This window comes from Manis pentadactyla, chromosome 6, assembly GCF_030020395.1.
Source record: "Manis pentadactyla isolate mManPen7 chromosome 6, mManPen7.hap1, whole genome shotgun sequence".
NCBI classification, from domain to species: Eukaryota; Metazoa; Chordata; class Mammalia; order Pholidota; family Manidae; genus Manis; species Manis pentadactyla.
The window spans coordinates 54,509,245-54,533,233 of NC_080024.1; the positions used below are offsets into that span (position 1 = coordinate 54,509,245).

General features: G+C 35.6%; 1 protein-coding gene across 2 annotated transcripts in view; it reads right to left on the reverse strand.

The window, feature by feature from the left end:
• The window catches only part of ITPRID2 (ITPR interacting domain containing 2), a 51,418-nt gene extending 29,108 nt beyond the window's left edge, over positions 1-22,310 (reverse strand). Inside the window, exons 1-10 of one of the 2 annotated variants that reach the window (XM_036879365.2) lie at positions 21,272-22,310; positions 20,896-20,941; positions 17,948-17,997; positions 17,015-17,071; positions 14,737-14,776; positions 14,552-14,650; positions 13,125-13,333; positions 11,570-12,270; positions 3,622-3,694; positions 88-176 (exon numbers count right to left, since the gene is read on the reverse strand). In XM_036879365.2, the coding sequence (XP_036735260.2) occupies positions 88-176; positions 3,622-3,694; positions 11,570-12,270; positions 13,125-13,333; positions 14,552-14,650; positions 14,737-14,776; positions 17,015-17,071; positions 17,948-17,997; positions 20,896-20,941; positions 21,272-21,482 (1,575 nt within the window). In that variant the 5' untranslated portion in view covers positions 21,483-22,310. The remainder of the gene's footprint in view (positions 1-87; positions 177-3,621; positions 3,695-11,569; positions 12,271-13,124; positions 13,334-14,551; positions 14,651-14,736; positions 14,777-17,014; positions 17,072-17,947; positions 17,998-20,895; positions 20,942-21,271) is intronic. The other variant, XM_036879366.2, reaches the window with a different exon arrangement.
• Between the last annotated feature and the right edge of the window lie 1,679 nt (positions 22,311-23,989).

Here is a 23,989-nt window from a genome sequence, read left to right on the forward strand (position 1 = left end):
GATTCAGTCTTGAGAAATAAAACTACTGAAAAATCACCTAAATATGAAGAAGTTAATCATTGTGCCTATAACAGTAGAACATTTTACCTGAAGCTGATTAAGGGAGAGGCAGTCTGTTGAATCTTCAGCAAAACCACTGCTATCAGAATGCTGACTTGCAGTACGTAACAGGTGATCTACAAAAAGAAACGTAGTTATGCAAGACTGCTAAATATGATTTCAGTGAGAGCAATAGTACAGACATATGTTACAAGATTGATTCCTACTTAGAAAATTGTGTACCACATATGCAAAACTGTGGTTTCAAAGCAGAGAAGATACCTTGAATTCAAACAAAAACTGATTCAGATCTATCCGAAATTCTCAGTGTTCAGTGGCTAATTAAACTCCAATATTATATATTTTGGTAAATCCAATGAATGTCTTATTCTTGGAGGACAATTGGCCAAAATAAAAAATGGCTCTAATAAAAATAAAAGTCCCAAAGTAAACCACTTCCATTATATAAATATGTAACAACACTTAGTAGGTGAAATTAAAAGTTTGTAAAAACTTTTATTATCTTTCTAATAAGAAAATAAGAATATAATTAAGACTGGTAATTTGTATCAAGCTACTTAAATGTCTCCTATGTTGCAAATTATGCAAACATTTCAAAGTTATGTAACAATTATTTCATACCAATTGCACTAAACAGTCAAATAAGTTCAACTAGCACATAATAAATCTTGTAAAAAACCCTGTTTATTCTTCTGCCTCCAAACTCTAATTCCAGGTATGAATCCCCAAAAATGTTTTAACCAAATAAAAAGGTGAACCAAGCACAGCAAGAATGACACAACAGTCAATTCTGCAGAACTTCAAAAATAAGAGGCTAAATATAAATAACATGTTTACCAAATCCACATTCAAGATCTGAATGAAATAAAGAACTCAATAGTATACTTGGATAAAATTCAAATCAATTAAAATTTGCCTGACTTTTAAAAATTATCTCACTGCAGCTTCAGTTTAACCTAGCATCATGGAATAACTTTTTTCTCATTAACTATCAAGAATAATTTTTTGGTGATGTTTTGAAGTTAACAAAACTGCAAAATGAAATATAGGGGACTGACCCCATATCTTTGATAAGTGCAGGTAAACTGGACTAATTGTGAAATAATTGGAATAAGTTGTTAGCATAGGTACAAAGTATACATTATACTGAAAAAATTATTAACATCTTATGTCATAGCATGTATCACCATAATTGTGTGTTTGCTTAACATCTTATGTCATAGCATTTATCACCATAATTACATTTGCATACTTTTTTACTATATTATTAACTTTTTTTACTAGATTATGAATCTTCTAAAGAAAGGAACCTCATTTACTCTTCACTGTACCTAGAACAAGCTAACAATAAAAATGTTTGCTGAATGAATCAATGATAACGACTTCCTTAAAGCAACAACAGAATTAAGCAGTCTCCTTAAATGATTTAGAAGTATAATTGTCCACCTGGCTGGGCAAAGGGCAATTGCCAGATAGCTCAGCGGAGCCCGAGTGGCCAGCTCCACTCAGGTTCTCTTTGCTAATGAGTTTATCTGCAATGGAGTACAGTCTGCACTGAGTTAACCTCTCTCTCAGTGGTGAGCCCCACTTTAGTTCACACAGGATGGGGTAGACTGTAAACTAGTTCAGCTTCAAAGCAGTGTCAGGCAGTGGCAAGAACAAGGAGGCCTGGGTTCAAGTACTAGTTTTATCTCCATAAGCAATAACTTTTCTCCTCTGCAAATGGAACAGTAATTCTCCTATCTACCTCGACCTCGCAGGGTTAACTCAGGAATTAAAGCTGTAGATTAAACTATTCTGTAAACTGCAGATCACAATCTAGTTTCTTTGGGCAGCCATTTCAGTTTCACAAAAAAACACAGTTCTCCACAGAAAAAGGCGGAACCAAAGAATTAGACCTCTGGACTAATTGAAGAGTTACATTATTTCTAATTAAATTAAGAAGTTAGAGCAAACATTGGAGAACAAAACAAAATATGGGAATTTTATTTGTCCAGTATCATAAACAGAACACTTGTACACTGCTAGAATAAAGAAAATGCCATTTGCCTTCTGTAATAAAGAAAATGTTGGACTGCTCTCACATTCTACTGAATGTTAATTGTGACATGAGTTGAGTCACTAAATCTCTCTGGGCTGGACTGGATTTGAGATTAAGCTCATCGTAACTTCAAAAGTCTTATTACTAAAGTGCAAAGTATTTTTATACATGCATTCTAAGCATTTCCACCAAACTTATGAAATGAATGTATTACCATTGATTCTAATTCTGCAATTATGACTAATCTGATACTTGCATACACATTATCTAAATACGATTAGGCTACCTTCAAAAATAACTAAAACACTTGTTGTTCCTCTCCCACAGGCACACACAAAAACATTCTACTGAGAATTTGTAAATGTGATTCATAAGAATGTAAACATATTTACCTAGGCCACCAGAAATAAGAGACCCCATATTGCTAAAAGAAAGAAATCCAGTTGTGAATACAAACGACATTCCATCTTTCCCACTACAGGGAGCTTGCTCTTGAAAGGTCTTAAAGTAATTATACTCTTTTTATCCCCTGCCCACCTATCCAATGCAAAGATGGCTGTGAACTCTGCAACACAGCTCAGAAACATATACATATATTTATGAACCTGCAAGGGGAAGAAAATTAAACAGGAAAGTTCATTTTGTGTCTGACCAGAACTGCAGTGGCCTAGTGAGAGCAGAGCTCTTATTCTTAGTACCATAACTCCAGTAAAAGAAAAATTAGATGACTTCAATGTCATTTTACAGATCAGGAGAGAATTCACAAGTCATTTCTTATTCTAGGACTATACATATGAATCTTTGTTTAAAAAAAAAACCACGGTGGTTCAGCATGTGTAAAGTTTTAAAAATAAACAGTCCTACCTTCGGTGGTCATTTTAACTTCTTTACTGCCTCTCTCCTTTTCTCTCAATCTCTAAAATTTGTGACTTTACAGATCAATAATGCTTTTTTTTTTCTTGTTGCAAATTAAAAGTGAAAGAAAGGATTCAAAGGATCTTTGGTCAATAATTAATAATTCAAGAGAAGAACTATATCTCCTGCCACTCACCTTTGATCCATAGTTTAAATTGAACTAGCTTACTGCTGAGAAATTGGTGTTGTTTGCCAGAGGCATATTCATGTATTATACCTAGGAACCATATTTAAACATTGAAAACCTAGGAGTGGATAATAAAAGTATGTATTTCAAACATAGCCATGTAAAAAGTAGGCCTGAATCCATTGCTCAATCATTTCCCATCTAGCCCTTACGCAAAACTGAAAAATATTTTAGAGTATACAGAATTGAATAATGACATCATTACAGGATAAGCAAACTAAAATTACTTTATGAGCACAAAAGCCTTCAGGAAGATAGAAAAAAATCTATAACCTAACCATCATGTAGTTGCCTACCTGCTTTTTTAATCTTTTTACACTTGTAAGTGCTACAAATACTAATACATAAAACGACTTTCCAAATCACTGGTGACACTTTGGTAATGTGCTTGGGAACTAGTAGATATTGGTCTACTTACCTCGCTTTGACTTGGTAAGACCTAGCTGGTAAGCGGCTGGAACATGAGGAGCTTCACCCTCCGTACTTTGAACCTAAAGAGTTTTTAGTTAAAACTTGAAAAATCTTTGTCAAAGAATACATCTTGATACTCATTTACTAATCAACCTAACTAAAAGGGTATTAATGCATTATATATGCAAATATTGCAAGACATCTCAAAATTGTCAGAATGCCCCAAATCTCAATTTTATGATCTATTTTCCACTTAACAGCAGGGCTGCAAGTTTGTAGCTGGCAAAGAAAAATGACTGCATGTAAAAACTACTTCATTAAAAAAAAGTTGCTATTAAATGAAAAATAGATCCATAGGAAAACATTCTTCTCTAAATTTTAAACTTCAAAGTGTAAGGTCAATCCTAGGAGAAATGCTAACACACTCACAGGAGCAAACCATGTGTGACACACAGTTGAAGCAATTACAAGTCTTCCATCTTTGAAAAATGGTACATTGTGCTCCCATTACAAAATGTTATACAATCCCACACATTTTCAGGTATCAAAAACTGCTCGTGTGTAAGACTGTTTTGTTCTAAGATAACTGTTAAGACACAACTTGGAAGTTCTAAGCAGAAAAGCTGGTTTCATTACAGAACTAAAATGTTGAAAGATCTTAACCATGAATCCTCTGAAAATATGTTCAAAAGGTATCAAACAAGTAAAAGCTGTCTTTTTTCAAGTTCAGTTGGACAATATCCACCATATCATAGATAAGTTTTCACAAATGCCTAAGGTGCCTAACTGGTTTTCTTGGTTTCACTGGAGATGGCTGGTAATTACAGGTATGCTTTGGTTATGTAACTATACTCCTATTATGTTAATGTGTGTGCACAATTTAAGTAGTAGTTTAAAACCTTTACATGCTGAAGTTACTCTACAAGAAGATATGTCAAAGAAATAATCAATCTTCCCATGTTTTCTTCCGCCTGCTACTTCTATAGCTTTTCTTCTTCCTTCCTAATTACAACCCTTAAATAGAATTCGTGCCTCATATCAAATTTACCGAGTATCATAATTCTTCCAAGTGGTAAAGATACCTCAAGACAAATACTGGGCATAGAAGCTACAGGGCATAAATATGCAAAGAAGTAAAAAGCTAACCTTTTCAAACAATAAGGCTTCTCTCTCACTTACCAACTTAACATTTCCCTGTATGGCCCCGGAAGATGACTGGTTAGCCAGAGACGGGTAAGATTCCTCAAGGGAGGAACAACCTAAGACAGGCACAGTCGCAGGGGGGTCATCAGGTGAGAAATTGGGGATCAACAGAGGTGAAGCTTAGAACCTCACCCCTCCTGTTCTGAGAGAAATCTTCTGCATACGTGGATGTTTTGTTTCCCTTGTCTATCTTGGATTAACACATAGTCTACAGGCACACACCTGATCATCTACATTTGCTCTCTTACAACACTAAACTATGTTTTCTACCTTTATCTTGTATCTACCTACCACTTCAGCACTTTATTAAAAATAATAATAATAAAGAGAGAAATGTGGTATCCACATATAAATCAAGTATAAAAACCAAATGAGTATTCATATTTGAACTGTTGATAGTTCATAATGCATGAGCAAAACCAAAAGTTTCTGTGATGACTGTCCTTGTACTGTTCACTATGTAACTTATTCACTATGTAAGAATTTCTTCTCCATGTAAGAACTTGTTTGTTATGCCTGAGAAGATTGGAGACTGACGAAAATTAGGCTTGGGGTGGATTAACGATTGTGCATTGAGCATTGACTCCCCTATACAGAATTTTATTGTTGTTAACAACCATTTGATCAATAAATATGAGAGATGCCCTCAAAAAAAAAAAATAAAGTACAGACTTCCAATGGTAAAATAAATAAGTAACCGGGATGTAATGTATAGCATAAGGAATATAGTCAAGATATTGTAACAGCTTGGTTGGGTGATAGCTGGAACCTAGAATTGTCATGTATATAAATGTTTTATCACTGTGTTGTACACCTGAAACTAATGTAATATAATACTGTGCATCAACTACCCTTCAATAAAAAATAATTATCTAAAAATAAAATAAAATAAAATAAAATAAAAACACTATTCCTAGTCTATTCTCTTCACCAACATAGATCGTGTTTTGTCCCACCCTATGAGGAAAGGAGGTTCCTATGGCCAGGATCCTCACCTAACCCTAAACCACTTGATGATGTAATTGGCCTGCTGCTAGGTAAAACCCTGGTAGTTTTGAGCTATGAATACAATAAAAAATAAATATTCCATAGAAGAAGAGTGAATGACCAATATGAAAAAAAGCCCACAGGTTAAAGTTATTACTACCCAGTTTAAAAATCGACCTGATGGTGATGTTCTACACAGTTCCATGAATCCAAGTTTGCAAGTCTTTTGAAAATTGAAAGCACACTGGTCATTTAAAACCATCACCTATTAATCAGGTATAAAATAGTTTCTACTATTCTTCGTTATTATTGAAAAATTATAATGTATTCTTCAAAGCAGCAGACATAAATTCAATAGGAAAACCATTGTTTTGTGTGCAAGGAAACAAAATGAACTTCTTTTTATATTCAACAAAAGGTCTATTATTAGTCTCTATTCAGGCTTGGCCTAGTTCAAAGTTTTCTGTAAAGTAAATATCAAACGGACCAAAAAAGTGGGGCAGAAAGCTTAGGCACAATGTTATGATATACTAAATTATACTCTCTCATTTTTAAATGGAGATTTGTCACATATTCTATTCCTTGGAGTTATACAGTAAGTCACAAAATAACATGACTTAAATGAAAATGTATTCTCATATACAAGTCTTCAAAATGCTACTCTATAGGGAGGAGTCAAAGAGGACTCCAAGATTTTTACTCTGAGCAAACAAAAATGAAGTTGCCATTTACTGCCTTAAGGAGGACTGTACGAAGTTCAAGTTTTAGAGGAGAGATTAAGAGTTTGGTTTTGCTTAGACACAGAGAACAGACTGGTGGTTGCCATCGGGGAGGAGGGTGAGGGAACAGGTGAAGGGGAGAAACATTAGTGAGAATGCCTGGTATCTTAATCTGGGCAATGGTTACACGAGTGTATACACATGTCAGAATTCATTGACCTGTATGCTAAGATTTGTGGATTTTATTGTATGTACCTGAATATAAGAAAATGGAGAGTTTGGTTTTGTACTTAAAAAAAAAAAAGATGCTACTCTATAGCAAAAAAAAAAAAACCCTGCTCCTTCCATCCTTTATTACAAATTACAATTGCAAGCTCTAATTAATTGAAAGGAAGGCTCTTTTTTTGCTGAAAGAGTCATAATTTACTAATAAAACTACTGAAGTCAGGATCCTTCTTCCCACTTAGCAAAATCATCAATCACTTGTTGAAGACAGAAACATATCACATGCTAGTGATAATGGTTGAATTTCATAGCTTATTATGTTTTAGTATTGGTCACAGTTATGGAAAGAAGAGCAGTCAAATTCAAGATGGGGTATATAGACCACAGAAAATTACGAAACAACTTAGATTTACATAGCAAGAGATCCTCTATTCAATGGTTTCAAATTCTCAGTAGGATTCCGGTCATTTGCTACAGGCTGCCTTTCATTAAATTAACTATAGCTAAATATTGGTAACTGAATTGAGTGGATAATGGGTGGTCATTACACTATTTTCTCTACTCTTTAGGGAAGTTAGAAAGTTTTCATAATAAAAATTACAAAAAACAAAAAACCCACCAAATCAAAATGATAAAAACACTGGTCTCAGTATTTGGGGATTTAAAACTGTATGAAAGCAACTTTAGAGTAAACCACACATTGAGTTATTTCATTTTTAAATGTTTTAATAAAATAAAGACTATACTTTTTGAAATAAAAGTCCTGCTATGTTAAGTACATACTTTTTTTAAAAAAAATCTTATATTTATCTTGACTAAGATACATCTTCCTGGCACAATACTATTGCACTGTGTTCTACAGAGCAGCAGTTATGTGGAATGTCCTAACTCAAATAATCCTTCCTTTAAGGTTTAAAGAGACCTGTATAGCAGCTTTTTAAAAAAGAAAATTTAAAGAACTGGAAATTTATAAATTATAATTATGATTTTTAATGACATCTCAAAAAATTTCAAAGGAAAGCATTATTTTTCCAAGTATGGGGCTGTGCATGAAATGGCATTCTTGTCCAGTATCTGACCCTATATCAAGCATTCTGACCTTTATCAAGTCGTACGGTGTAGTCAATAGTAGCAGGTTTGTACAAAGTCCTGAATTCAAGTTTTAATCATGCTATTTACTGGCTCAGTGGCCTCAGATAACTATCTGAATTATCTGTGATAATTACCTCAGTTTTCTTAACTGAGTGGAGTGTCTTTAGGATGATCAAATGTGATTTTTAAATACTGAAACAATGAAGTGGTAAAAATTTATAACCATTCTCTCTGCTATCCTCCAGGCACTCCCTACACTGACACCCTTGATGCTACCCTCCAATAAAGGCACTGATACCAGAGGGAATGGTACATCCCTCAGAAAGATGACGAAGGAACACTGTTGTCAAGTATACTGGGGAGGGGAGGGGGACGTTTCCTCATCTGCAAAGGGAGAAACCTGGAAAATGAATAGAAAAATCTCTTTCTGTGTGCTACTTTATGATTCTATTATTTACTGCAAATTTTCATCTTAAGAAAACCTGGCAAGTTGTACACATATACACACACACACACACACAAGGTTTACTTTTCTACTGTCAGGTAAGTATTTTTTTTTAAAGAAGTTAATTAGGTCTTTCAGATATATATCAAACAACAAAACTAAGTGGTTAACTGGGCTTTGAAGTAACAGACATCAATGCATGTGTCATGTTAGAGTTCATATTCTAATGCAGACACAATATAACAGTTAAATTTGAGAGGCCAAAGGAACAACTTAACTATCTGTCAAGTATCTCATTGATTTAGGATTAGCTCAGGCCAATAAACAGAAAAGAATCCTGAAATTTAATGGCTAAAAATAAGCTGAGATACATTAGTGAAAACAAGTTTAAAAACACAAAACTTCAGTAGCTTAAATAATTATGTGTATTTCCAATAATATCTATATTTGAATATAAGTACATTTATAGAGTGAGAAGACACAGAACAACCTATTTATAGCAACATACAGATATAGGTTTTCCTTCCTCTAACATTTGAGTATGAGGAATTTTCTTTTATACCTAAAAGATGAACAATTGCTTATTGAGTAGGATCACTTTGGTTTAACTGTGAATCAGCATACTACTAATCTATAGCTCTAGAGAGTTATCATGATGCATTCATTCAAAATAAAGTATTTCAAGAAGAACACAAAAATTACCTACGAAAGTCAGTAAGAATTAGAAAACTCAGGAGAAGGATTTTACAACTTTTAGACACACTGGAATGTTTTTAATAGTCTACGAAACATTTTTTATAAAGCAAACTTACTTTTAATTGGCCTTTTATTTTCTTTTTCTTAACGTAAGAAATTGTTACTTTCATTCTCAAAGGCCTATGTCTGTCTTGCCATCTATATAACTCTACATTTAAATATTTTCTCTCTTTGCTCATGCTGACTGTCATATCTTACCTTCTGCCTCAGAGAAATTAAGCAGCTTCATGCACAGAGCCATGTCCGCAACATTTTCTCTTACACAAAGAGGGTGGCATTCAGTTAATCTGAGAACTGGTTTACTGAGAGGGAGAGGGAGGGAGTGTGCTCTAACTCACATTTATTCACTGTTATTACAGGAAGAAAGTTCCCAGTAGGAATCAAAAACCTCAAGGGAAAGGAGTCCAAAAGAAAACAGTAACAACCTACTTTGAATGGGATCTAAAAGTTTGCTTCAGTTAAGATTGTTTTCTTCACTTGTCAATGACTCAAATCATGCTTGGGAGAAGAGGAAATTAAAGAAAAACATTACTTCCCTTTTTTTATCCATTGTTCTACATGTTTTCTAAAGTTCCCAAAGGCATAAAAACAATTCTAGGAGGGTTTTATCCATGTTTTAAATATATCTAAAGAACAAGGATTCATTATCCTAAAAATTCCTCATATTTACAATGCAGCTATGGTTGACCACATACTCTTTTTTTCGAAAACAAAACTCTTCCATTATTCTTCAACCACTAATACCTGCTATCCTATACTTCAAGAAAATGATAATTTCAATGTCACACACATTACTTTCCTGGTATTTCACTTATTAACTGCTTTTGCCAGTAGAGGGAGCCAAAAATAATCAGTCTACCATTAAATATTAACTTGCCACCAAGGTGCATCTAACTAGCCATTTTTTTTGAAGTTTTAAGGACCTTTTGTGTATACTACCAAGAAAATTTTTTAAAATTATATCTTAGAATTCATGAATTCTAGAAATTAAAAAGCAACATAATCAGAATGTCTTCTCATCTGAGTCACTGATCTAACATAAATCTGTTTAAATTTTTATACTCTGCTATTATATTAAAACAAGGAAATTCTTATCTAATTGTCATAGAAGAGGGGGAAGACAAGAAGTTACATGAAAGGTAGAACAAGTTAGATCAAAACATAGTCAAAAAGGAATCAAATAGTAAAATAGAACAAAGGAATTTTAATTAAAGCAGTCATAATTTTCTAGATTCATTATAATGAAAATAAATTATATTAGGAATTAAATAGGATAAATATTAAAACATATAGAGAAATAAGGGAAAAGGAAGTTTACAAACACTGTAAAATATTTCTAAGATTTGCTCCTGCTCCCTTTTTATTTCACTTTTTAGTTAGAAGTATTAAAAGATACATTCAAAGATGAAGAAACAGTAAATAGCTATAACAGGAATCAAATTTTGCAATAAATGAAAAATCTTCACTAATGTGAGATACATATTCAGCTAAGTGGATATTTGTGAGGAAAATTAATTTATCCTGTTTTCTTATTCCCTAAAATAAAGGCATGTGATTCTTGAAACTATTGGGAGCTATTATTACTAAAACTATTTTGTAACAAATTTAAAAAAGAATTGCACATTATATAATTAATAGCCACAACTCCTCAGGAGTACATATATGCCTCAGTTTCCTCACATGCAAAATGAGACTACCACTGCCTGCCTCACAGACTGAGAAAGAAAAGTACATCAAGAGCCTGCTTACAAGGTCTGCCACAAGACAGATGCTTGATAAACTTCTGTTTCCTACCCCAAGCTATATAGTTCCAATGCATAAATATCAGTTCTATTTAAAAGCAGTTTTAGCTGAACTTCATCAAAATAAATCTCTTTTATCTTGTCCAATTCAAAGTTTGTGTACACACAGGAATATCACTAGGTAATAATAAAAAGTAACCCAATGCTGGTCTTCTGGGCTTGCAGCAATTCTATGCAGTGGCCTTTCAACCCTTCTTCCTTAAGGTTTCCTACCATCCCCTTCAAGAACATAGTATCTTCATGTTCTTTCCAGTCCCATGCCAAAACCTATGTTTTCAAAGCCTCCTTCACACTTACCCTTTCCACTGAGATACTTTAAGAACAGCTTGCCTAAAGGCACATAACAACTCAGTGGCAGAGACAGAACTCAAACCCATTTGACTTCAGAATCTGTATTTTTAATTATTAGGAATATTGACTTGAATTTGAGTATTCTCTTAGGGCTTTCTCAGGACATCAAAACTGAGAGAGAAAGGGGGTTAAAGTTTCTATCAGCAGATGACAGCTCTAGAGGAACTGATGAACTGTCCCATTACCTTGACAAGGGATAGTCCTATGACCACTTCTTGCTTTGTGAAACACAGAACAAAAAATCTAGGAAGTCAAAATTAGGATGATCTTTTTCTAGTACAAATCTATTAGCCATCTTTCATTTTATAAACATTTTTTGGCACTTTACTTTCTTAATTTACTCTTTGCAACAGGTCTTAGTAATTTTTCACCTACCTCTTCCATTTCAAAGGAGTCCTTCTGCTGTGCCATTATATTTCTTATAGATGGGAGCATCAGTGGTGCACATGGCTCTTTTTCAGGTGTGGACATATGGACACTTTTCAGCTCGTTGCTATTTTCCAGCTCACAGGGGCTGGACATGTTGAAATCGCTACCTAAATCAGATTCTGTAAAACCAGATTTTTCACCCAGTTTATTCTCATGACTTCGAGTTTCTTTACCTTGCTCACTTTCAGTTTCTTGGTTAAAATTACTGTTTGCTTTATCAAAAAGTCTATCAATGTCAGCATTCTCTGTAACAACTGCTGAACTACCTGGTACTTCTTCTTTAACTGTAGCCAACATGGAAGATGACTCTTTCTTCTTTACACTTTTTTGAGACTTTTGATCATTTTTATTGCCACTTTCTTCGATCACTGAAACATTCAGAATCTTTCCTTTTTCAGTTGCTGGGGACGGGCTACTACCTTCTCCTTTCTCTGTTTTATCAACACATAAATTTAGTTTTGACAGTGTTTTCATTAAACGATTTGCAGTGTTACTTCGGGTTAAAGGTGGAGGTGTGTCTGTCTCCTTGTTAGAGGTCACTGAGGACATACTTCCAATTCTCTGCAGGGGAGTCCCAGAGACTTGGGAATATAAAGAAGAAAATGCATTGGCCACAGTAGTAAGCACTTCAATTTGACGAAAACGGCCTACAAAAGGAAAATATCATTAAATTATATACATTTTGCTTATATATGTGTGTATGCACACACACACACACACACACACACACACACACACACATTAAACTATTACTCTTGTTTAGAATTCCACAAACTACTTAGAGCACTAAAATCATGAAACCAGACTTTTTTCCTTTCTAACCCTTAAAATTACTCTGCATTTACTGGGGAAGAGGAAGATTTTTCACTTACCTAAGCACTATAATTTACATTTTAAAAAACCAGAAAAGAACCATACAGCATGACAACACTGAACAAAAGAGAAAGGACTAGCTATTGACCTTCAGCTGTGATTTTGTTTTTAGGTCTTTGGACTCCGCTAAGAACTCAAATGTTCATTGAAGAAAATGTACTTAAGTATGTATTATATACCTAATTTGTGGGAGGAGTAGATTATAGATCTCTTGTTGATTCAAGAAACAACTACGGACCCCATTTTTGGAACTTTTGGTCAACACAGAAAAACAAGTAAAGATATAATATGAATACAAATGATCAAATCAGCCATGCTATTTTATATTTACAGAAAAGTGCCTGAAATGGACTGACCTCATTTAATAGTAAAAATGCTCCTCCCCTACGACCAAAAGCAATCTGGAGGTAAGTTTAAGTATAATGTTCTATAAATCAGTAGAATAGGAAGCACAGAGAAGAACAGAATAATAAAAATTCAGAATAAAACAGCTATTAGGTTAAACAACTTCAATAATTAAATTTCCAATGCTATTCCTAGAAATTAGTAGAGTTTTAAAAAATAAGACCATTTTGCTGTGGATACTATACAATTTAAAAAATAATACACTAACATTTAAAAACCTTACTTGTTAAAGCATAATTTGGGTTTTCTACTTCCATCCGTTGCATCTGAGCACTCAAAAATACTTTAATATCTATCCCTCTGGCAAATGATGATGAATTAAAAAATCTGGAGGGAATTTTAGAAGCAATATCTGGTTCATCTCGTCCAAATCCAAGATTATAAAGAATTTCTTCAGGATCTTCCTCATAAAGTTCCAACAACTCTGAAACACTACAAAAAATTAAAATAAAAATCAAGATATGAAAAAAGTTTATAGTCCACATCACATAAATGAATTCATATTCTTGCTTTCCTGTGATAAAATCTTTTTCTACAGCTTCTGCTCTTTAAATCATTATTTACTTCAGCGTATTTATATACTGTGTACTAAATGTGATACTTAACCCTTATAAGGGGTCCATTTGTTAAAGCTGTTAGTATTGGGCAAAAGAGCCAACCACTAAGACATATAGCAAGAGAATCTCTAAGTGATTTCTCACCTTATTTTTTTTGTCATTTTAGAGTCCCAATAAAGCAGCTAAAATAATTAGATAACTGGTGAGGGAGAATGAGGAATAGATTAAGGAAGAAATGAAAAAGGAAAATACACTAGGAAGTTGGTAGAACTTTGGTACCAAAGAACATTCCACAGAATGTGAGCTTCTCTGCTATTTTACCAGTCCTAGCAAAGGCAGTAAAGGTAAATAGCCTGATCTCAGAAAAGTGAGGAAGAGCCTACTTTGCACCTTTCTCTAACCCCTCCCACTCAGAAAGTGGGAGGAGTAAGGTAAGGAGAAATGGGCTACACAAAGGCATTTTGTTGCTCTGATTCTACCAGGAATTAAACATTTATTGTCCCTGTCTCATATAGGTGATCATGCAAGCTTTTTGAGACTCACTGAGGAATACAGGAATGTTAGAGATGGAACCTGAACAGAAGGAATTATCAATGTTTCAAAGAAAATGCTCAGATTCCAATATAATAATCTACATAACATTTTAAACTGGTTCCATAGGCACATGCACCTACTTACTATAATATATAGTTTAAAGGTCTTTGTTTAAATATGTTAAAATAAACCAATGCTTAAATATCAAGTTTTAAATTGGAAGGTTTTTTTTTTTTCTGATTTTCATGTCAAAGTACCTCAAGACCCTAAAAGGAATGGAGACTTTTGGAAGTAGTTGTTCCACTATGGCATTCCTCTTTCAAGTTGTTGATAGGCCACAAAATATTCATTAATGGATTCCAACAGCATTACATACATACTTGTTACTTTCTTTTTAATCTTAAATTTTTAAAGAAAAGCTCCTGTCAGTTATGCTGATCCACGAAACACTTTGGATTCCTCTGATTTCATACTACCAAGCCAAATCCAAGACTTAAAAAGTATTGAGTAGGTCATCTATAACACGATGTAATTATAGCATAATTCCAAAGTAAGTTACCTTGAGACTGTCCCACTACTCTTCCCAGATCCAGTGGAATTCATACTTCTCCCTTTCTGATGAAACTGTAGTCTTCTCTCTTTGGCCAACATATTATTGCTATAAACAAAATCAGGTTATATAAAACCTTATTTTCATAAGTGTTCTACATTTTCAAAAGGAATAGAACAAAAACAGCTACCTACCAGTTTTCGATTTGTGTATCAGTGTCATGGAGTTGATTGGCTACAGATGAAAAGAATAGATGTGGAGCACGGCTGTTAGTATGACAGTAACTTTTATGACACAATCAGCAAGAAAGCAAATCAGCCACAATATTATAGCTGAATGTCTAATATGCCAAATTCTTGTCTTGGTTCATTAAATCTGCAGAATTACAAGTACTATAAAGACTGATAAAAAACAAAACCTATAGCTTGGGTGTTTTGTTTTTGTTAGCACTGTGAAAGTACCTACACTTCAACTGAATGTTAAAAACAAAAAGTCATAAAGATAACCAACTAAATTTATTTAGCAGTTTAGAAATAAGAAGAAAATAAATGGCACATGTGGTTCTAGTTATTAAATTTAAAAGGTGTTAAGAAACAATAACAAGAGCAAAAACATGACAGCATTAAGTAAGCATGGCAATAGTATACATCAATTTCTAATGTGATTTTTAAGGTTGAAAATTTACTCAAGTTACAACCTATTTTTTCATTCATGTACTTTGAAAATTGCTACTCATTTCAACTTAAGTTTCCGTTTAAAAATTGCCTTTCAACTTTATAGTACTTACAAATTCTACTGATAAATATTGTTAATGTCAAGTTTAGAGTGAATTAAATTTACTATATTTATTTTGAGACAAAGAAAGATATTAATTACAAACATTTCTATTTCACCATACCAATTTTTTTCACTTCTGATCTGCAAAGTCATGACAATTTCTTATGTTTCTTTGTACATCCACCAAAAACTTGCCTAACACATAGCACCCAATAAATATTTACTGAATGAATGAAAATAATCATGACATAATTTTCAGTAAAATAGCATAACAGATCCACTCTTCTCTGGGACTCCCTTTTAGGTTATGCTTCCAATAAAATCATTCAGTGTCAATGAATAGAGCACAGAGGACTTTCAGGGCAGTGAAACTACATTATATGATATCATAATGATGGATACATGTCATTATATATTTCCCAAACAGAATGTACAAGACCAAGATTAAACCTCAATGTGAACTATGGGCCGTGGGGTAATCGTGATGCCTCACTGTAGATTCATCAACTGTAACAGATGCACCATTCTAGTGGGGGACACTGATAATGGGGGAGGCTACACATACATAGGGGCAAGGAGTACAAGTGAAATTCTTTTACCTTCCCCTCAATTTTTCTGGGAACCTAAATTCTAAACAAATAAAGTCTTTAAAAAAATTCTGTATTATTAAACTACTAAAGCAAATATCAAAAGTGCTATTTAGAGTAATACTGAAATACATTTTAATAAGGGTTGACAACATGTTCAATTATACTGACTGGGAAGCAGTACATTTAAGTTCTTTATACAATTTATTCCTTGAAAGCATATTAACAGAATAAAATCTAATATATTCACATATTCTAGAGTTTTCAATGTTAGAAGGTTCTAAGTAAGTAATAAGTAATCTAAATTCAGACTGAAAACAGCAAAAGATCAAGGATATCAAATTCAGTGGATAAATTATTCAAACACTTAAAATTTAGTAAGATTAAATGAAACCCTTTTATTTTTATAAAAAGCACACATTAACAAACCAGCTGCATAGCTACCAAGAATCTTAAAATACCAGTGAAATAATAAAATAAAAAAAAATCATTAATTTCACATTGTAGAAAGCATTATGAATCCACAGGAAAGGATGACATAACCTGTGCAAATTTAAACACAGCACAATACACTTTTAAAATGCTTATGCAGTCTACAATAGACATCAGCATAATTACTTTTAATTAAATTCTAGTAACTATTTTCTATTTGCCCCTTAATGTTCTAAAAATCTAGAAAAAGAGGAAAGAGGAAAGACAGGAGACACTTGAATGCAAGGAGAAAGAAAAACTGCAGCTGTAAGTCTGACACCAAGGCTACCTCATACTAAAGAATAAGCTTCATTTAGTTTTCTCAATATTTAAGCATCCTTCCTTCCGTGGGACAATTCTCTCGGTTATGTATCACTATTGTTTGCCCCCCAAAGAGTTCCTTTAAGCACTTAAGTCCAAGGAACACATATAAACATATCACAATGGTTTTCGGAGCAGTTCCTACAAGTACCCTACAGGTTCTGACAAGGTTATTAACATAAAAAAGGTTCTGTAAAATGTGTCTGAGCCATTTTTAGGATCTTTAAATTTAGCTTTGAGAATTGTAAACCTGAAGCCACTTGACTTTGAATTTTAAAACCATATGAAAATACCATTCTTCCACACACATACGTACCTTCAGCTCCCAATGACAAATCATCTTCAAAACTTCCTCCATTTCTCACAAGCACACCTGAAAGAAACATTCTAAGATTCATCCTGGTGTTCTGTTCTTCCTAACCACCATATAAAATCACTGTTTTAGTTAAAACAAATTGACCAAGCAAAATAAGGCAGAGTAAAGTGTTTCAGACCTGAATGTACTCGTGAATTATCCTGATTACACAATTTCAAGAAGCATGTAAATAAAATAAAGCTTTTACTTTATTTTAAAGAAACCATGATTTGCAGCCAAGTTGTTAGAAGCCCCGATCTAAATACAGGCTATCTTATACTTATTATGCTTCTGAAGATATTCAATCAGATAACATCTTACCCAAGAGTTTCATGCAAAAACCAGATCCCAGAGCAAGCACTCCTTTTACTCCCCTTATTTTAAGTCAGGAGCTCAAGCTAGATTTTCTTTACTATAAACATTTTTATATGCTTTGCCACTAGCTGCATATTCTTGTTGTACTTTGAACTTTAGAATGCTGTTGTGCACAGGTGGTAAAATTTCAGGTGTGGCAATTTCATTAAATGTAAGCAAAGAAATGCGGCACTCAAGCTGACCTAGTTCACTCAATATATACTTCCCATATGTTTACATATATTTCTATACTTAATTAGTCTTTATAATACCTAACTGGACAATAAAAATATGAGTTTTACATTGTAGAAAGGTTTGCTAATTTGCTTAAACTATACATTGCTTATGATTTCTGACAAGATTTGTCCCTTTTGGCTTTTATTTCAGAACTGCATACTTTATAAATACAAACATCACTTTTATAATACATATACATATTATAGTCTTACTCAGAAGACAAATACATCTACGGTCTTAGAGGACAAATAAAGTAGGACCATCATAAAGAACGTAAGATTTAGAAAGGCAACTTTCTCTTACCCTTGAGTGTATTACTGCTTTGCTCATCCAGTGAGGCTCCCAAAGGGGTACTGAAATCACATAAACATATAACTTTAGTCTTGTTGTCCGGAGAGCTGTCACTGCACAACCTTATACTTAAAATGTTATAGCTAAGCAAGCTTCTAATCAGTTTAACTCTCCTCCAAAAATACACCAGGAATGCGAGTGGATTACATAAGTAATATCCTACTAAGCAAATACCAATCATCAAGTCATTTCGCCAGAAATGATTTAATCACATGTCTGATCTGCCAGCAACTAAGAGGAAGAATTGTAATTACAAAGATAGGAACTGGCATTTTCTTTACAGAAACAGAGAAAGAAAAGCAGACTGACAATAGGCATTAAGAAAATGTCTGCTCCCCTCAATCTCTTCCCTAGAAACAGGTAACAGAATTAATAGAAAACAATCTTTACATTAATAAAATTAAAGTCAGAGTCTAGTTAGAAATAAAGCTCAACAGTTTTCTTAAACCTCATTTGTTAAATCACTAGCATTTCAGAGCACCACTCAGCACCTTCCTTACCCCAACTACTATCTTTTTTGGTATAAATTGAAAAGCTTAAGATTTACCTCTGCCTTTAAATTTAAAATATATATATTGTTCATTTAACTCTGAAAATAAAATCACTAAAAACTCAATTTGAAAATCAACCTTAAGAACTAACCATTGCTAAAAGTCTTTCAATTCTTGTAGTTCAAACACAGATAACTTAGAAATCTTTATTTAAGCAAAAAAATGTTTTCCACTTCTTTCTCAAAACTAAGTTAATACTAAGAAACAGACTTTTATTTTGAAAGTTCTATTGTGATAGAAACCTTTAATCATGTTACAAATTCACATCCAAAATGGGATCATAACAATATCAGTTTCAAAGAAATACTGAAATATCAATTAAATGTTAAACTTTCTGCAAGCAAATATGTAAGAAATGGCAGTTCTTTGAAAATTAGTGCTTTTGAAATGTAAAAAAATCACAAGCAACTACCATAAAATATTAATAAAACCTTTGAGATAATTTTTGCATACATTTTAATAAAACTCTAATTTATGCCTTTAAAAAGCCCTTCTTTCCTGATGGCTGTTTTTTAGTTACAACAAAACACTGAATTACTCCTGCAGATGTCTCTACTGGTTTGTGCACTTCCAAAAAATGGCAAAGAAGCAGAATTCAACTAGCATTCTCCTTCAAAAACAAGTCTCTAGCTCTTATAAGTGCTCTTTTCCAAATTCTATCAAAAACTCTATCCCTTCTTAGATGCTAATTCAAGCAATTTGTCTCCACTTAGGCAAAAAAATGATTATCAAAATAAAGACTCCTTTTACGTAAAGACAACATAGTATCTTTTTTCAGAATATGGACAGCAGTAAGAAAAAAATAAGAATATATAGAGCAAAAATGCTGTCTTCAGATCATTTGTACATAATAATATACAAAGTAGATACATGCCCAACTCTGGGAAGACCCTAAATTGTTACAGGAAAAAAAATAGTTGCATATATCCTAGCAGTGAAATCTGTGATAACACAGTAAACATTAAAAGGCTATTCCTTCTAGCTTTCCCTGGTACAAATGAATGCCCCTTTTGTACAGAATAGGTGCAATTGTAGGGAACAAGAAGGAATCCTATGAAGGAAACCTATGAGGGAAAGAGCCACAGTCTATAGAATCTGCCTGCTTAAATCAATATTAGCAACAAAATTTCTGGAAATTTCAGAGATGATGTGCCTGGTGAATGATAACGTTACCCTACTACATTTATCCCAAAAGATGCAATTACTCACTGTGTATTTGTTATGCTCTCTTACACAATTTAACTCCTATACATCACATAACACAATGCAATTCTTTTGCTCTTAAACCTTTTTTTGTTCATCTTTAGAAGAACATCCATATATTTCATCCTGTCTCAAAGGGTGTATGACACTCCCAATAAAGGTTAAGATCTGTAGTGAAGAGTGTTAGGTAAGGCTCAGGGCAATTCATCAAAACAGGACATCAATAGATTAGTGAGCACAATTTTATGTGTGTTTCGGGAAGAAAAATAAACTGGCACATAATGAGAATCCCTACTCCTTCCCCCAAAAAACTTTCCTAACTCTGGTACCTTAACAAAAGATTAAGGGAAGCCGAAATTGAGATGACAAATACATACGCAGAAGCAAGCACCTCAACAAAAGCTAAAAAGCAACATTCTTTGTACAAGATTTTACATGTAGCAAAAAAAAATCAGAAAAAAATTAAGTACAAAACAAGCATATTTTACTGTAAGATTTACTTGCAATATGATTCATCTCCTCGGTACTTTATAAAACATATTTGTACCAGTTGCCGAAGCATGTAATTAAACAGATATATGCAGTATGGATGCCCGCAAAGCTCTATTTCCCTTCTGTGAATTCCAGTGCCATATGACAAATGCCCATACAAAAAGTACACTACAAGAAAAGTTACTTTTACTAGCTCTCCAAACAGAATTAAGGCACAAAGAAAATAAAACGAAAACCCAGTTAGTATAGTTAGTAAATTAAACTCATTTAAAACACATTTGAAAGGGAAATGATTTAATGCCAAATGGACAGATGTCAAAAAAAAAAAAAATACTGCATGAGATGTGAAAATCCCTTCGAGTAAAAATAAGGCAAGCCTAACAACGTAACACAATTATGTTTTAAGTTTCTGATGCTAAACTAACATCATGCGCGGGAGCTGAAGTCTTAACCAATGCAAAATCAACAGTCACCAAATAGTCAGTGACCACCATTTCTAATCATTTAAAGTAAACTACCCGCCGGTTTCCATTCCGGTTTATAGCTTACAACAGCCATGGGACGCATAAGGACTGAGGCCCAAGTCCCTCTGCTCCGGAGTCCCGTCTGCATGGACCTCCCTCCCGGACACGGGCGGCGAACGCGAGAACTCACCGGCAGTCCTTGAGCCATATCGCGATCTTCTCGTTAGGCACGTTTCCTGCGGGGCAGAGCGAGGGGTCAGTCAGCTTGTTAGCGACCTCAGGGGTACTCCGACGGCGGAGTCACCCTGGACATTCCCCTGGAGGAAAATCCACTGGGGACAAAATGCAGCCCAAGCCACACGCCTGTGTCCCCCTGAAAGGAAACGAGATGGCACCAGGCCGTCTCTGCTGACGCTGGAGACGCCTTGCGGAGCGCGCGCGTTTAAAGGTCGCAAGTGTCCCCTCTCCCCTGGGCCTACAAGCCTGGGAGGACCTTCCTGAACTCGCAGCAGGGGCCCAGGGCGCAGGGCCTCCCCGCCCGCCAGCCCTTCCGCGGGCGCGCAGACCTCTCCCTGCGGCCGCCGGCAGCTTCGCGCCAGGGAGATCCTCGTCGCCGTCCTCGTCCTCGTCCTGCGTCGCCGCTTCTGTGGACAGGTCCTCCGTCTCTGACGCCTGCCAGGAGCCGCGGCACTTGGCCCAGGCCTTCCTCCTGCGACTCGCCACTAGCCACTCCAGTTCCTCCTCCGCCTCCGCCGACGCCACCAGGGGCCGGTCCATGGCCGCCCCGGAGGCTCCGCTGCCCCAGACGGAGCCTGCGTGAGACGCGGCGGCGGCGGCGGGGACCCCCGCCCCTGCGGTCAGCGCCCGGCCGGGCAGGGGGCCCCGGGGAGCGGGCGCGGGCGGAGGAGGAGGCGGAGGCCGGGATGGGAGGGAGGGAGGGAAGAAAGGGGAGGGAGGGGGCGGAGGCCCGGCGCCTCACATGAAGCCAGCCAGCGCTGCGCGGGAGCGCGGGTGACCCGAGCTTGCGCGGCTAGGAGCGAAGCGCCGGCGGCCCCACGCCCCGCCCCCAGCCCCGGCCTTGGCCTCCCGCTCCCGCCGGACGCGCCCCGGCCGGCCGGTCCGCCGCGTCTGCGCGCCCCTCCCTCGGCGGCGTCCCACGCCCCCTTCCGGCCGGAGCACGCGGGGCGGGCGTGGTGTGGAGCCCGCGGCCCCCGCCCAGGACCCCAGGGCGAGTGAGGTTAGCGTGCGTCTTCGTTGGTAACCTTTTCTCGGCTTCTCTCACCCAAAAGCAGAGAAACTGGAAAGGCCAAGTCTCACTAAACGCTCTTCTTGCCACGTCAAAACAGTGTCTGCTTGGGGTCCAAAGAATTGTGTCCAAGGAGTTGTAGATAAAGAGGAAAGAACGAGGCGCGTAATTGGTATTTCTTGTCAAAATTGGAAAAGACCAAGCTTCGTAAAGCTCTACCTTCATGTTTGTTAAAGTTATTTATCATAGTTGTGTTATGTGTTAAAGTCAGTTGAGAAAGAATAATATGGAAATTCCACATTGAAGTTGGACATAGGTGAGGGAAAATAGAGCAAGGAATGGAAGGCAGAATGTAGAAATATTTGCTTGGATTTTGGTGCTACAAGACGTTTCAAGAAACAAATGATGTCAAGGTTGGGAACTTTTAAAAATGAGTTGGAGCATTCCCTTTTGTTATTTTTAAAAATCTCATTAGCAGGAAGACTACATAATCCTATTCAAAATCAGTCACAAACTTGTGGTGGTTTAACAATACCTACAAGTCATATCTAAAATCCAGTTTAACTTTCTGGAACCATCATAATATTTTGGGCCTTATGCGTATTGTGAAATAAAAGGGGAACTGAAACAGTGTTACTAGTATCTCATTGGCTTGAAATTTCACTAATCTTTATTTTGAATCTTAAGGACTAACCTTCAAGAATTCCAGATAGCAAAACAGTTTCATAGCCCTCCAAAATAGGCCAGAGAAAGTGAGGAAGGTACTCAGAGAGCAGGCCCTGGAGGGTTGGTTAAAAGTCACAGAGAACTAAACGCACTGTCTCCACAGTTTCACTCAGGGCTTAAGAGGACCCAATCTTACTCATCTGCTGTTCCCAGAGGTATGCTGCCGATTCTATATCCTTGGCCTCTCAATTCATTCCTGTTCTTTTTTGTCCAATACCTTCACGATTTTTCAAGAATCAGGTGAGCCAGAATTTTTCCTCGACTACATCCTTCCACCACTACTGGTCACATCACTCCCACAGTTCCCTGATATACAACTGAATGTCTGTATCATTTATTTTGGGACTGAAATGTGCAGTATATAATATGACTGACCTCTGAGGGTATGTATGACTTACCAGTCAGATTGTAAACTGTAAGAGAAAAAACATTATTCTATATTATTCTTGGACCCCTTATACTTTTAGTACAGTGCTGATCCGACAAGTGGCATTGAGTTTTCTTGAGGTAAATTTTTAATTCTTAATGTTCTTCAGAATGGACAGTCATATGGATGAAATACTTGTTTCTCTAAGTCCCATTATCTTTTCTTTAGTTTTGTTGTTTAAATACTTTCAAACAACTTTCGAGAACGGCAATAGTGAACCACATTTTATGTTTAAAAGCCAAACCACCAGAGTCGAATAATAAAGGGGAAATATGCCAGCAGGTAACATTACACTAACATTAAGCATTCAACATAATGTTGCATCTCTAATAGCACAATTTTATGTTTTCTTCTGTGTGATAATGTTTAATGAAAAATGTTGAAGGGTAGAAATAACAGAGAAGGAAATCCTTGAAATAGTAAGCTGTTTTGAAAAGTTAGGCGTTTTAATTGAATTCTCAACTCTGAGATTTTAAAAATGCCCAAGGTGTTTCATTTATTCAGTAATGAATGCTATACCACACATGAGGAGAGTCTGGGTGTTTGCTTCTTTAAGGAATTTTTCAAATAAGTACTATACAGTAGACCACTGCAAATCCACATTGCAGAAGCTCTGCATAAAGAAGAATCACTGAGTCACTGATACTTACAAGATGGAGGAAGAAACAAATTTATATAAGATGTGGATAATTCCACCCAGCAGGATGTAGTGGAAACAGTAATCAGATTGGAGTTTGAAATCTATTTCTGTCTCCTCCTAGTTGTATGGCCTAAGGCAAGACAGCTAATATCTTTGGACATCATGTTCCTCATTTGTGAAGTAGCAATCATGATAGCTACCTTCCTGTGGGGACAACAAGATCCCGTGGAATAAAGTAGGTGCTC